Source organism: Pinus tabuliformis, chromosome J (genome assembly GCF_031772625.1).
Source record: "Pinus tabuliformis cultivar Carrire ecotype Pingquan chromosome J, CPIR1, whole genome shotgun sequence".
Lineage (NCBI taxonomy): Eukaryota > Viridiplantae > Streptophyta > Pinopsida > Pinales > Pinaceae > Pinus > Pinus tabuliformis.
In genome coordinates, this window is record NC_142295.1 from 766,339,583 (window position 1) to 766,354,494 (window position 14,912).

At 36.0% G+C, this 14,912-nt stretch overlaps 1 protein-coding gene across 1 annotated transcript; it reads right to left on the bottom strand.

The window, feature by feature from the left end:
* Positions 1-13,125: 13,125 nt before the first annotated feature.
* On the bottom strand, positions 13,126-14,145 carry LOC149228975 (uncharacterized). Its single transcript, XM_089380920.1, has one exon. It carries the CDS (start codon positions 14,143-14,145, stop codon positions 13,126-13,128), a length of 1,020 nt encoding a protein of 339 aa, XP_089237046.1.
* Between the last annotated feature and the right edge of the window lie 767 nt (positions 14,146-14,912).

The following is a 14,912-nucleotide window of genomic DNA, read 5'->3' on the forward strand; positions in this document are numbered from 1 at the left end:
AACGGGGCTTTTTAAAGGTAGAACCTCAGAATGGTATCTCTTGTTCCCCATAACGAGGGGCGGGGATACCACCAGTACATTTTGTATTTTGGAATCACGATGGTATGGATAACATAATTTTTTTCTTGCCAACATGATAATGAGTATAAAATTATAATTTTTTTTTCATAGAATCATGATTATGGTTTTTTAAAAGTTTAAATAATGAGACAACCAGATAAGGGAGAAATTAAAATATAAACATTAAATTTTACAATCATAACAATGAAATTAAGAATATATAGATTTTTCATTTAACAATATTATATATAGAGAGAGAGGGGGGTGGGTAAGTCTTTCAATTGTGTTGATTTATAAAAAAAATATCACATTACAATACATCAATTTCCCCTTAATTATGTTACTAAACACTATTTTTTTTTTAGATTTAGGTTTTTTTCCCTTATTTAAACTCCATGATTATAAATTGGCTTGTCTTTTTTGCCTTTCCTTTTAGGAATGTTTATCTGCTTGTCTGAGACAATCACCTCCTTTCCTTGCGATGTTTCCATTGTCGAGTGCTCCAACATATTTGTTGGTTCCTTAATACTGAATGGTGTGATCCGTGGGTACGATTTTGCCCACTCTTTGCAAATGCCAAAATTATGGTTAAATTTTGTGTTGTAATAATTGACAGTTGAGCTTCCTTCCCTAATGGTTGAGATGGCATATCATGAGTTTGAGCTAGGTTTGCAAGAGTAGTGTTGGCATCAAGAGTTTTCATATTTGAGAATTACCTGACTCATGAACCTAAGTGGACTTAGAACCATAGAGTCCTTTTGGTTCTCGCCATCCACGATATTTTTTTTGGCTTCAAGGTGCAAAGAGGTGCCTTGTGACTATGGACAAACATTTTGTAGGTGTTTGGGCTGCTTGTCTACAATGAAAAGTCATGTTTTCATAATCTACCAATTGGGAATAAACCCTATCTCCCCATTTAATGAGGATTTTATCTAGCAAACCTTTATCGAGATCCACTTCAACACAAATGAGAACGAATGAGTGAGTTCCCTTTGTAATCATTTTCGAACCAATCTTGATGAAGCGGTCTAACAAATTTCCCAAATCTTCCAAGATAGATAGATGTGTCAAATGGATGGGCAAATTGGGAAACCTCACCCAGAGTGGAGTTGTCAGATTTGACATAGTTAGAGGATTAAAATCCGGAAACCAAGACTAAAGGGAGAGAATAGATCAGCCCCAAAACCAAGGTCCCTCATCAAACACATTATGTCGATCCTATATCTTCTAAAAAATAATAAAAATAAATCTTTTTGAGCAAAAATGTACTGCAACCTCAACATCTGAAGACCAGTTATGGTGAACCCACTCCTCACGAGCCAATGGAAAAGGCCAAAACCCATTGAAAAGACACCTAAGCACTTTTTGTTCATAATTATTTCCAGCAATGAAAGTGAATGCAATATTTTTTACCTTAAAAGATAGAATTTCAACTAACTACTCCACCACAAATGTAGAAATTTTAATTTTTCATAAAAACATGATAATAAAGATAAAATTATAAAATTTTCTTAGAATCATGATAATAGTTTATTAAAGTTTAACTAATGAGAAAACTAGATAATGGAAAAAATAAAATATAATCATTCAATTTTATAATTATGACAATGAAATTAAGAATATATAAAATTTCCATTTAAAACATAATATTAAAGATAAAATTATGAAAATAGATTAATAAAAAAATTATGATTTTGTTTTGTTTTTTTAAATAAATAAATAATTATATATAATTGTTTTAAATATAATTTTAAATTATAAAATAAATAAATAAAAATTATAATTATAATATTTTTTTAATTATACAATAAATAAATAAATTTCAAATTCGTAATAAAAACAAGTGCTACATAGTAAAAAGATACACATGTGAGTTTGATCATTATTTGTAAAGCTATGAACTTGACATAGAAAGTAAGTATTAGATATAATTTAGACAATTGATATCTTTATACAATAGGAAGCACCAAAAGAACATTGTATATCTTCGGATTAGTAAAGCAGATATCGACTTAGCATACTTTGAACAACGTAAACTTCAACTTAGCATACTTTGAACAACGTAAACTTTGAAACAAGAACTGGTACGAAAGATACACATGTGAGATTGATCATTATTTGTAAAGCTATGAACTTTACATAGAAAGTAAATATTAGATATAATTTAGACAATTGACATCTCTACACAATAGGAAGCACCAAAAGAACATTGTATATTTTCATATTAGTAAAGCAGATATCTACTTAGCATACTTTGAACAACGTAAGCTTTGAAACTGGAATTGATACGATTACCCCTTTTTTTGAGGTAGCAAAAAAATCATCCGATTTTGAAAAGTGTTTTAGAATACACTTCTTTTTTTTGGCATATTTTTTATATTTTAAATTGTGTTGATTCAGAATACATTTTTTTTTAGCATATTTTTGACACTTTAAATTTTCTTATGTATCAAGTATAATTTTGTTTTTTAAATGTTATGTATCAAATATAATTTTGTTTTTTAAATGTTAGTGATTTTCATGCTGATTTTGAAACATGTTGATGCAACATCAACCCCTTTTTTAGAGGGCTTATTTTTGACACTTTAAATTTTGTAATGTATTAAGTGTGGATGTTTTTTTTAAATGGTGATTTTCATGAGGATTTTGAAAAGCATCAACATTTTTTTAAAGACATTTTTGACACTTTAAAATTTCTTATGTGCTAAGTATGCACAATTATTTTTTAAATGTCGATTATTTAACAAATTTTCAAGTTGTCTTATTTTTTTTCCTTGTTTTTTGTGTTAGAAAACTAATAAACTTAAACAGCGATTCTGCATGCGGAAAGAACTGAAAAGAATCACTGAAACTTAATACCCAGGGATACGAGTTACCTCCAGCCATTGGTGATGTTTTGATGAAGGCCACAGTCCACTTGCCTGCTACTTCTTCTGCACTCCAGCTTCAATCCAAGCAAAAGAAAAGGAACATAATAATTCTGAAGGCACTTCCAAGCTCTGATATCTCAGCTAGATGGTGTAGAACTGAAGGGGATTGAGATATGAGCTTGGGGACCAAACAGATGAACATATAGCTAAGCTTCCATCAAGCTTCTAAAAGCTATGTGTTAGAAAAACCACAAATCAAGGTAGAGATCAGATCAAAGTGATGGACCACTTTAGTAGCTCCCAATTATAAATTTAGTAATTGCAGTTGATTTTCTTAACTTAAGGAAACTACTGCAGTTGGTTTCCATAAGTTAAGAAAAGCTGCAATTCCATAAATCAAGGTAGCTTTTGTGTAAAATCAATGGAGCTTAACATTCTCCCACTTGGTCCATACTTCCAAACTTAATGTCTCAAAAACCATTGACAATCTGTATTAAGTAATAGATACATGAATCATGGCGATAAGTCCTCTTATGACGAGTATTATCTTCCATGTATTACTATGCATTTATTCTTATTATAATTTATGTGGCAACAATATCTTAATGAATAAACCTTATGTTTATTCTTGGTCCTTCTTAAATGAATTTTCTCAAATCAACTTAAGGTGCACATAAATATGAGAAAAAACATCACAATAATTAAGAATTTCATTAAAATATCATTGTCCATACAATGAAAAACTTCATAATGGAACCAAGTCCCATATTCAATACATGATCCTTGAATTTAAATGGTGGCATGCCCTTAGTTAAAGGATCAGCGATCATTAACTCAGTGCTGACGTGCTCAATGACCACTTTATTTTCTTTAACATGTTCCCTTATAGCTAAATACTTAATGTCGATGTGTTTATTTCGACTCCCACTTTTTTAGCCATAAAACCAGCAGCTGAATTATCACAATATATTCTCAATGGCTTAGAGATAGAATCCATAATTCTAAGCCCAGAAATGAAATTCTTAAGCCATACACCATGTAAAGCAGCCTCAAAACAGGATATACATAAGCATGTAGTCTTTGGTCCCTTGAAGGTACCTCATTACTTTCTTTGTAGCTCTCCAGTGGTCTAAACCTGGATCACTCTGATATCGTACCAACATTCCCACAACAAATGCAATGTCAGGTCTTGTGCAGATTTGAGCATACATTAGGAATTGCTGATCTCTTAGGTCTAGTAGATCTTCTTAATGTTGTACCATCATCTTCCTGAGAAGTATGTGGTTCAACTTGTTGTTCAAAAGTTCTTGGCAACTCTTGAACTCCTTGATCTACTGGAATATCGTCAGCAGCTTGTGGAACTTCAACAATTGGTTGTTCAACACCAGTTTGTACTTGAGGGGTGCTATGAATAATAACCAATCTTTCACTTGAAGTGGAAGGTTGAGATTCTGAATGATCTTTCTCAGAAACTATGTTTCTGGTTTGATCGCTCCCACTGATCAAGTCATTTTCAAGAAACTTTGCATTTCCTGATTCCACAATTCTAGTGCTGTGAGATGGACAATAAAATCTGTAAGTATGTATGATTTCTAATATGTCTGAACTCCTATTGGTACCTTTCTTTGACTTGTTGGTCTGCTTTCCCTTTATGCAGTCCACACAAGTCTCAAGATCAGTAAAATCTAGAGTATTAAGTATTCCTTCATTTACCAATCTTTTAATTCTATCTATGGAGATATGACCTAGTCTCCGGTGCCATAATTTAGAGGAATCTTCATTAACAACACATCTTTTAGTGCCAGTGTGAACATGCATTGAATCATATGTGACATTGTTTTGTAAATTAATGCAGTAAAGACCATTAGACAAAATACCATTCCCAACATAATCAGATTTATAGAATAGACTGAAAGATTTTTCTAAAAAGTTTAAGGAATATCCAAAAGGTACAAGCCTTGAAACTGAAATCAAGTTTCTAGAAAAACTTGGAATGTAAAAGGTCTTTTCTAACTCCAAAACAAAGCCACTACTTAAAGTTAAATAACATGTTCTTATAGCTTCCACATGCGAGCCCATCTTGTTTCCTGATAAGATGCTTTGCTCACTTCCTACTGGCTTCCTTAGGTTTTGCAAACCTTTGCAAGGAATTCGAAATGTGAATTGTTGATCCAGAATCAATCCGCCATGTGTTAATATTAACATTAACCATATCAGATTCATAACAAACAAACGAGATTACTTCCTCAAGTTCGGGAATGTCAGAACGAATTTCAGAGAAATTTGCAGGTTGTACTACTGCATCAAAATAAAGAATCACATGCTTATGTTGAGGCTTAATAAACTTTCATGTTCTACCAATGTAAAACATGGTAAAAAGAATTGAATCAAATGACATGAAAATTGCCTGTGGGCTAAATTTTCAATTCAAACAGATTCAATAAAACTTTATGAACTTTCATGTTTTACCAATGTAAAACATGCTAAAAAGAATTGAATCAAATGACATGAAAATTGCCTGTGGGCTAAATTTTCAATTCAAACAGATTCAATAAAACTTTATGAACTTTCATGTTTTACCAATGTAAAACATGCTAAAAATAATTGAATCAAATGACATGAAAATTGCCTGTGGGCTAAATTTTCAATTCAAACAGATTCAATAAAACTTTATGATAAAACTTATTAATTCATAACTCCTGTGGGTAGGTTATGAAATTTTATCCTAATTAATTACATAAATATAATAAAAATTCCTGTGGGATAAGATTTATTATATTCAATGTAATTAATTACAATTTAATGTCTAAATAATCTTCATGTGATCAATCAAAATATATAATTTTATTTAATTAAAAATGCTGTGGCTATTCTCTAATTAATTAAAATCATATGGATCACTAGACATTATTTTGTTGAATAAACAAAACTTAACCCGGAGATTGACTGAAGCAGCGTTGTTCTACTTTGCACTTGCATAGAAAATGCAGTTCGAAGGCTAGCTGGCTTGACTTCAGGCTCCGTCCTTAAGTTCAGCGTAAATTTTACAATGAATATGTAATCAATTATAAAATTTACAGAGTGCCATTATTCGATAATGATGGGATCAGGAGACGCAGCTAACGAATTCAAGAACCATCATATAAACATATATTGAATAGCATGGCACACGCTAACACACAAATTGTGCAAGTCTTTAAGGCTGCTAACTGCACCACTAGATGTGTCAGCCAGAAGCCTTGCTACATAAAGACATCCATTTGAAAATATGGCCAAGTTTATTCTTCCATAAAAATAATTATCAAATAATAAAAAATGCTCTATCACCTTAAAAAGTTAAGGAGCACTGGCTCTTACCACATGATCAAAAAAAACTTTGTTCTTCAAAAAGTGATATAATTAAAAAACTTCATATAGCACTTTTAAAGATCTCGTGTTTATTTTTATCAAAAGGAAACCTCTTAGGCTATAATCCCAATAAGAGTTGGACGCTTGCTCTTAAAACATGATCAGAACTACTTTGCACATCAAAACGATTTACAATTGGAAAAATCCATTTGAGCTTACCATTAAATAAATAAAGAATGGACTCCATGTCATAGATCTCATGCCGGACCCGGGGCTTCAGGGCAGGAGATTATCATATCATTGGGTTCTAAAAGCCTCCAAACAGTTCCAATTATAAACTCAAAAATAAAAACACAAAGACAGGCATTTCTGCCCCCATATAAGTTTTTGATTTAAACCTTAGTGGTAAACCTATATTGTATTCAATTTTCACTTATAACTCTTTACCAATATCGTTTTTGATTGAAACCTTAGTGGTAAACCAATACAATATAAACGTATTTGGTAAACCATAAACGTATTTGGTAAACGTTGGATAAACGTATTTGGTAAACGTATTTGGTAAATATATACCATGCCACGTATTTGGTTAACCATATACCATAAACGTATTTGGTAAACGTTGGATAATCCATAGTGTGTTTTATGATAAACATAATAATGGTTGCATCGGACAGGTAACAATATACCATATAAATTTCAAACAGAAAACGTGGAATACAAATTTAAGCAGACGGAAGAACGAAAAGGGACAAAACAATAAAATTTCTGTTGATCGACATTTCCACGGTGGGATGCATAGTTCATATATATAATGCAATGAATAATGTCCTAAATTGCATAGACCACCTCTCTGCTCCACTTTCCGTGATTGAAATTGATTTCGGGATCTCAGATTAAATAGTCAATTAAATTACCATGAACACGAACAAGCTTTCCGAGCTTTGGATTTTCATAACTGACTTCATGCGGATGGCAGATTCCCACATCCAATCATTACGAAGCAAACTCAAAATTAATAGTTAACTTTACTTCATACATTTTGGAGATGCAGTGAAGAATATGCCTGACAATAACAATGAGCATTCCACACCTTTCTGAATTTGCTTTCGATAGTCAATGGTAGTGCCCATAATTTTAAAATTAAACAATAATAATGTCACAAACAAAATAATCTTAAATCAATAGTATACTATGGCAGATTAATATTTTCTCACCAAAATAATTTTAAGGATTCTAATGTCGTAAGGGATTTTGTGAAAATTTGCCAATCAAATTATAATCTGCGCGTTGTTATGGCATAAGATTAACGTAACTTCACATTATTATCATGTTAATAATTATGATAATAACAGTTATGGCATTATCAATTATGCATTAAATTATAACAATAAATTAAATTATCGTTATTATCATGTTATTATCATAAATTAACAGTTGATAATGCCATAACAGTTATGACAGTTCTTTGGTTAAAGCTGTGGATATGTCCAAAGAAGAGACGGGGAAAACCCTTAAAAATATCGGTACACATAATGGCTCTTTTCACTGTGACGAGGCTCTCGGATGCTTCATGATACCCCTCACTCACAAATATGCAGGGGCCTAGATTGTACGCACCAGAGATCCAAAGGTCAGTCGCTCAGTTCGGTTCATTTTCAAAAAATTAAAATATCAAGATGAACATTAATTCCATTTCGATCTTCACAAAATCAAAATTAAAGATAAAGCGGCATTGCGTCTCTGGTTTCACCTTGCCCAGTAACCCCAGCCATTCTTCCCACCCCGGTCATATCGCCGAATGGGGCGTCAATGGCTACGGTTCCATGAAGGGGCTAATACGGCTCAGGGACAACGGTTTCGAGGTCGATGCAAGGGGCGACGAAGACTGCTCCAGCAAGGAGAGTGACGAGGACGAGCACGCGGAGATGGAGCGGAAACTCCAGATAAAAACCAAAAACTCAACTATCATGCGAATCACATTAAGCTTACTCTGTATACTTCAATGCCAAACTTTGAGCTTTAAAAAAATGGAGAAGCTCGATTACAGTCTTTACAAAGCCATAGACCTCGGATAAACATATGTTTGTGCAAAATTCAACTATCGACACGGCTGACAAAACTCATTAACTTAAATCCCGCAAAGACTTGGATAAGTTGGAGTGGAGGGCACGCCAGTCAAACAAATGGCAATGAAAACAATAACGCATGCATGACATAGTCACTTGGCCAACACACAGCAAGGCAGAGGTAAAAAGGGGCTCTGATACCAACTGTTAGAAAACTAATAAACTTAAACAGCGATTCTGCATGCGGAAAGAACTGAAAAGAATCACTGAAACTTAATACCCAGGGATATGAGTTACCTCCAGCCATTGGTGATGTTTTGATGAAGGCCACAGTCCACTTGCCTGCTACTTCTTCTGCACTCCAGCTTCAATCCAAGCAAAAGAAAAGGAACATAATAATTCTGAAGGCACTTCCAAGCTCTGATATCTCAGCTAGATGGTGTAGAACTGAAGGGGATTGAGATATGAGCTTGGGGACCAAACAGATGAACATATAACTAAGCTTCCATCAAGCTTCTAAAAGCTATGTGTTAGAAAAACCACAAATCAAGGTAGAGATCAGATCAAAGTGATGGACCACTTTAGTAGCTCCCAATTATAAATTTAGTAATTGCAGTTGATTTTCTTAACTTAAGGAAACTACTGTAGTTGGTTTCCATAAGTTAAGAAAAGCTGCAATTCCATAAATCAAGGTAGCTTTTGTGTAAAATCAATGGAGCTTAACATTTTGCCCCAAGATGTTAGTTTTTAAGGGCTTTCCAAACATGTGTTTTTTTGTTTTTCTTTGCAATGTTTTTTTATAATGGAATTTTCAATTTTTTTTGCAAAATAAAAAAATATATGTAACATTATATATATATATATATATATATATATATATATATATATATATTAAAATGTATATAAAAAAGACAAAAAAAACATAATTATCATGTTAAAAAAAAAAAATAATAATAATAATTAAAAAAGAAGTAATTAGAAGATTAACCTAAAAAAACAAAAATGAAATAAATAAAAATAAAAAACAAACCCAAAAAAAAACCATGAAAATTAAATTAAAAAATAACAAAAATAGATTATAATAAGAAAAAACATAAAAAACAATTTAATTAAAAAACCGGCAATCAACAACATCATAACCATACCTCTCTCTCTCGCTATCGTTACACCTTTGCATACAACACTTCTGGGACATATACCGGTAAGCGAACATATCATAAACAAACATAATTAAACAAAATATATAATCAAACAAACATATAAAAAATAAAATAATTGTAAAAAATAAAAAATAAAACAACATTGGGACTATGGGCCTGGTCAATTTCGAGAATCGGTCACCCAAGGCCACCCAAGGCCTAGGCCGCTGATTTCGAGAATCGGCCACCCAAGGCCCAAGCCCCCGGCAGATTCCGAGAATTGACCCGACAAAGACGAGGGCCTAGTGTTTTTTTTAAATATAGTAATTTTATTATATATATTTTTAATGTTTTTTAATTATGTTTTTTTTTTAATTAATTGTTTTTTATTATAATGTTTTTTTTTTTTTTTTCCTATAAGGAAAAATCGTAATTTCATTAAGAAAGGAAATTACATTCTGTAGATGCTGGTGCATATGCAGTTCATAAACATGTCATGTATAAACAAAATTGTTGCCATTTGATCCACGCAGGGGGCAACAATAAAAAAGGTTGTAAGCCAAACAGTTACCATACTGTTATCCATATTGTTCAGTGTGTCAATATATACATACAAAAATGGTATGTGCCTGATCTATGCAAATCCAAAACAATAACATGAATTAAACATGTAGTTCCATGAATGGCCGATGGAAATATTGGTAAAATGCTTCACCATGGTGCTCTCTAATCAACCAGATGTCCGGCTCTCCGAGTGCAGCCTCTTTGGATAAGCTGTCGACAGGCCTGTTTTGCGCCTCGTAAATATGAGAGCATGTAAAAGTATCAAAAGTTGTAATCAATCTCAAAGTTTCTTCCAAGATATGATTCAATGCATTAGTAGAACATCTAGTTTTCCTGTTCAGTCAGTCACAAATAATTTTGGAGTCCCCAGATAATTGTAGATCTCTGTAGTTATTTTCCAAAGCGAAATGAATAAGATGTTATGCGGCAAGGAGCTCAGCATAATTGTTAGTGCCTCTTCGGAAGCCTATGAGCATCCTAAAAGTATGTTGATGGTTTATATGTAGAATGCGTCGCCCCCCCCAACAGCCTTGCTCTTGTGCTGCACCGTCAAAGTAAGCCCAAGGTTTGTTGTGGTCGATTTGAATAGGAGTGGGGATGCAGGAGCTACAAGGGTTAGGATAATCCAGAATGAGAAAATAATCGGTCGTGACTTTGGTCGCCAATACAGCCCAGTTCGGCACTGTGTCCTGAAATATTAAACTGTTTCTGGCAATCTAGATAATCCAACAAATTAGAAGGGGGAGGTTCCGGAGCTTATGCGATGATGAAGTGTTGTACCAATATTGCCAGGCCTCAAGAATAGTATTGCCAGCCCAATTTGCAGAGGGGGCGATGGGAGGGAGGATAAGTTTCCACAGATTACAAGCAGTCGTACATTCCAGAAATAGGTGGGAAGTAGATTCATTTTCCTTCTTGCAAATGCTGCACCAATGGGGACCATATTGTGCTCGTTTGAGGAGGTTATCACCAGTTGGGATTTTGTTCCGTAGGATGGTCCACATTAAAAGCCTAGTTCTGGGAGGAGCTTTAAGCTTCCAAAGATGTCTCCACCAGTCGACAAGTATCAAAGGCTTCCTTGGTGCCGACAGTGTCAGATATCCTTCTTTTGGTGAGTACCGTCCATTTTTTGAAAGAGCCCATATAATCTCATCGTCACCATCAAGGATACGAATGTGGGCATCTGTGAGGGCCTGAGTGTAGTCCTCCCAGTGCTGTGTCCAAACAGGTGGAATGTTTAAATGATGAGCAGTTTTCCAGGCCTGTTGGAGGAAAGAGGAGTTCTCTAAGTCTGCAATTTGTGCAATATAAGAAATGTTATGTAGCTGGAGATACTGTATGAGTTCCATAGGAAGACGATGCATGTTCCCACATCCCACCCACGAATTGAGGCCGATTCGAACGGTGTTCCCAGAACAAATTCTCCAAGTGATGCCCTCTCTGATGGGGTTCAAAGCTTTTAGGACGCCCTTCTAGATGATAGAGATGCTCGTGGTGCTTAGGTGGGGTCTTCTAATCCAATCCATAGTGTGCATCGGAGCAATGTATTTGGCATATGTAACCCTTGTCCAAAGGCTGTCTGCTGATACTAATTGCCAACCAAGTTTGGCAGCAAGTGCATATGAGAAATCTTCTAGATTTTTTAGTCCCCAATCCCCCATTTTTTTGGTAGGTTCAAGGCCTCCCACCTAACCCATGCAAAAGTCCTACCCTGTTTGTTCCCTTGCCAAAGAAATCTGCAGCAGACGGATTGTATTCTAGAGAGTATGCCTCTGGGTATCCAAGCCAAGGACATCCAATATATAGGAGTGGCCTCCAAGACGCTTTTGATTAGAGTGAGGCGTCTTGTACGCGAGAGGTATTTGAGGTACCAGGTATTAAGTCTTTTCTCCATCTTGGAGATGAGCCAAGTCTAGTCAACAATTTTATAGCCTAATGGCTTCAACTTGTAACCCAGATATTTTAAGCCATCAGATAGTTGCAGCTGAGTGAAATGGAAACGTTGCAGAGCAAAGTAGATCTCATGCGGAGTACATTCGGCTGCTGTCAAAGTGGACTTTCTGTCGTTTATGATCATACCTGTTGCCTCTTGAAAAAGGGAGAAATTGGCTTTGATGATACTAATGTCCCCAATACTGCCATTGATAAATACAAGGATATCATCTACAAAGAGAAGATGGGTCAGGATGCAACCTTCTGTTATCTTTATGCCCTTTAATCTGCCCCTTCAATGATCTTCTTTGATGAGATTACTGAGGCCTTCCATAACTAGCAGGAAGAGCAAAGGCGAGAGAGGACATCCCTGTCTCAGTCCCCTTTCAGAAGTAAAGAAGGGAGAGGCACTTCCGTTCACTAGAATGCTGAAAGGGATATTAGTAATGCAACTCATGATCCATTTGATGAATAAGTAAGGAAAACCTAAATGAGTTAACAACATTCTAATATATAGCCAATTTACCCTGTCGAAAGCTTTTGATAAATCGACCTTCATAATCATACCTTTGCCATGCCTAGAGTGTAGAGTATGTATTACTTCTTGAGCAGTACCCACAGCTTCATGAATCTGTCTATCCTGTAGGAAGGTGAATTGTTCCGGAGAGATATGATTAGAAAGGATAGGTTTCATCCTGTTTGCAATGATCTTAGCTATGATCTTATATATATAGTTGCAAAGAGATATGGGATGAAAATCCTCAAAGGAGTCCAGGTTGTCTATCTTCGGAATGAGTGCAATGAAGTAGAGGTGATTGAGGTTTCAAGATATCCTCTGGTTCTTGAGTCCTCAACAATTCTGAGCAGGTCTTCCCCAATGGTGTCGAAGAAAGCCAAGTAGAATTCTATCGACTAGCCATCGGGTCCCGAACTTTTATCCTTTTTGAACCACTTTAAGGTGGTTTCCAATTCCTCCAGAGTAACTGCCTTTATTAAATCATCTCCCTCCTCAAGATCCACAAATCTGGGGAAGAGTTGTGCTACCCTGATGATTTCTGCCAAGTTGATATCCCTGGGAGCACGGTATGTGCGCTTGAAATGAGAGGACGCAAGTTCAGCAAGTTGTGGGAATGTATTAACAACCTACCCCTGCTCATTCTGTAGCTGCCATATGGTGTTGATCGCCTTTCTTCCATTGGCGTATTTGTGATAGAATTTTGTATTTTCGTCCCCTTCATGCATCCAGATGGCTCTACTTCTTAGGCGCCAGGTTTCTTCCTTATCTTTGAGAATTTTTTCCCTGGCAGCATAATGAGAAACCATCCTTTCCTTATGTTCCTCTGAAATGTATATTCCTCCAAGATCATTTTCAAATGCAGCGATTTCAGATTCAATCCTACAGAGAGATTGTTCCTCCTGTACTCTTTTGTTATGTGCCCAAAGTTTGGACATTCTCTTCAGGATTGTAAGATTGTGAATAAACCCTTTAATACTGTCTTCCCTCCTCCCAGGGGGGTTGGCCTTCCAGAAATCAGTGACCATTCTTTTGTAGGAGTCTTCCTTGAGCCAGACAAAATAGAACTTGAAGGGTCCTTTAGGCTTTGTTTTCCCTCCATCAATTTCCAAGTAGATGGGTAGGTGATCAGAGATCCCACCTGTACCTACCCAATGTCTGATATGAAAACCCAAGTCCATAACCTTTTCTTTGACAAGGAAGCAATCAAGCCTGCGGGCCAAACTGTCTTCCCCAGTCCTGTTGTTCCTCCATGTCGCTTGAGTTTTAGCAGAGGGGATGTCAATCGAATGGTAAGCATCCAGTTCAGATAGAAAGTAATCCAAAAGGGATTCTTGTTGTGCCCTGTGTCCCCAGGATTCAGTGTATCCAATGGAAAAATTAAGGTCACCACCAAGGATCAGGTGGTCAGTTAAGAATAAATCAGTACTCAGGATGTTCTGCCAAAAAGAAGGCCTATTCTGGCAAGGCCCATAAACATTATATATTTGAAAATTCATATCTAGATCAGCGGATTTGATATCTACTCCAAGATTGCCCAGGCCTCCCCAACAATTAAGCAACTTGATGGTTTGAGAGGTATAGCCCAAAGCTAATCCTCCCGATCTCCCATGTGCATCAAGTCCAATGAAAATCCAACCAGGAAGCATGTTTTGGAGGGACTGTGAGATGTCTAATGCAGGTCCCAGGGTCTCTTGTAGGAAAATAATATCAAGTGGTACATTGGTTAGCAAACGACGAAGAGCTAGTTTTTTGTCCGGCCTAGCCAGCCCTCTACAATTGTAAGAGAAAATCTTCATGGAGGGGGGACAGACTGGGATTCTCTGGCTCTAAGCATCCCTGGGATAGTAGATTGAACCCCCAAAGTAATCTCATCTTCAACAGTGCCTTGAGCTTTAGATATATTGGAAGGTCGGCCCCTATGGAGTTTAGGGGGAGGGGGAGATTGGAGTATATCAAGCCTGACATGGTCCTGGGCTTGTCTCTTCTATTTCGAGTGAGTCATGTACCCCCCAGGTGGGGGGGCCTGGAAGATAGATGAAGATGATGGGAGGTGAGAGGGAGTAGGCATGGAGGGGGCAGGTGAGAAGATGGGGCAAGATGTAATCTGGCAGGAGAGCGGAGTGGAGAAAGGGGGGTCAGAATCCTGACCCAATCCCAGATGTTCAGAGGATGGATTCATGACATGAAGATCAGAAAAAGAACTTGATAAAATGCAATCAATATGAGATGAGCAGCAAGTGGAAACAGGGATGAAGGGAAGATTCATACCCGATGAGGGCAAGCCCTCAGATGGCGACTGAGGACGAGTAGGAGGAGGCGGATGAGGATGGTTGGGAGGCCGCCCTCACTTCTTCGGCTGTGGGGGTGCCGCAATATTTTCTGCTGGAATCTTTTGCTGTTCGGCCAGGACCTC

Bases quoted from the DNA above. Each gene is read 5' to 3' on its own strand.
- LOC149228975 (XM_089380920.1), bottom strand. From the start codon at position 14,145: ATGCTTCCTGGTTGGATTTTCATTGGACTTGATGCACATGGGAGATCG.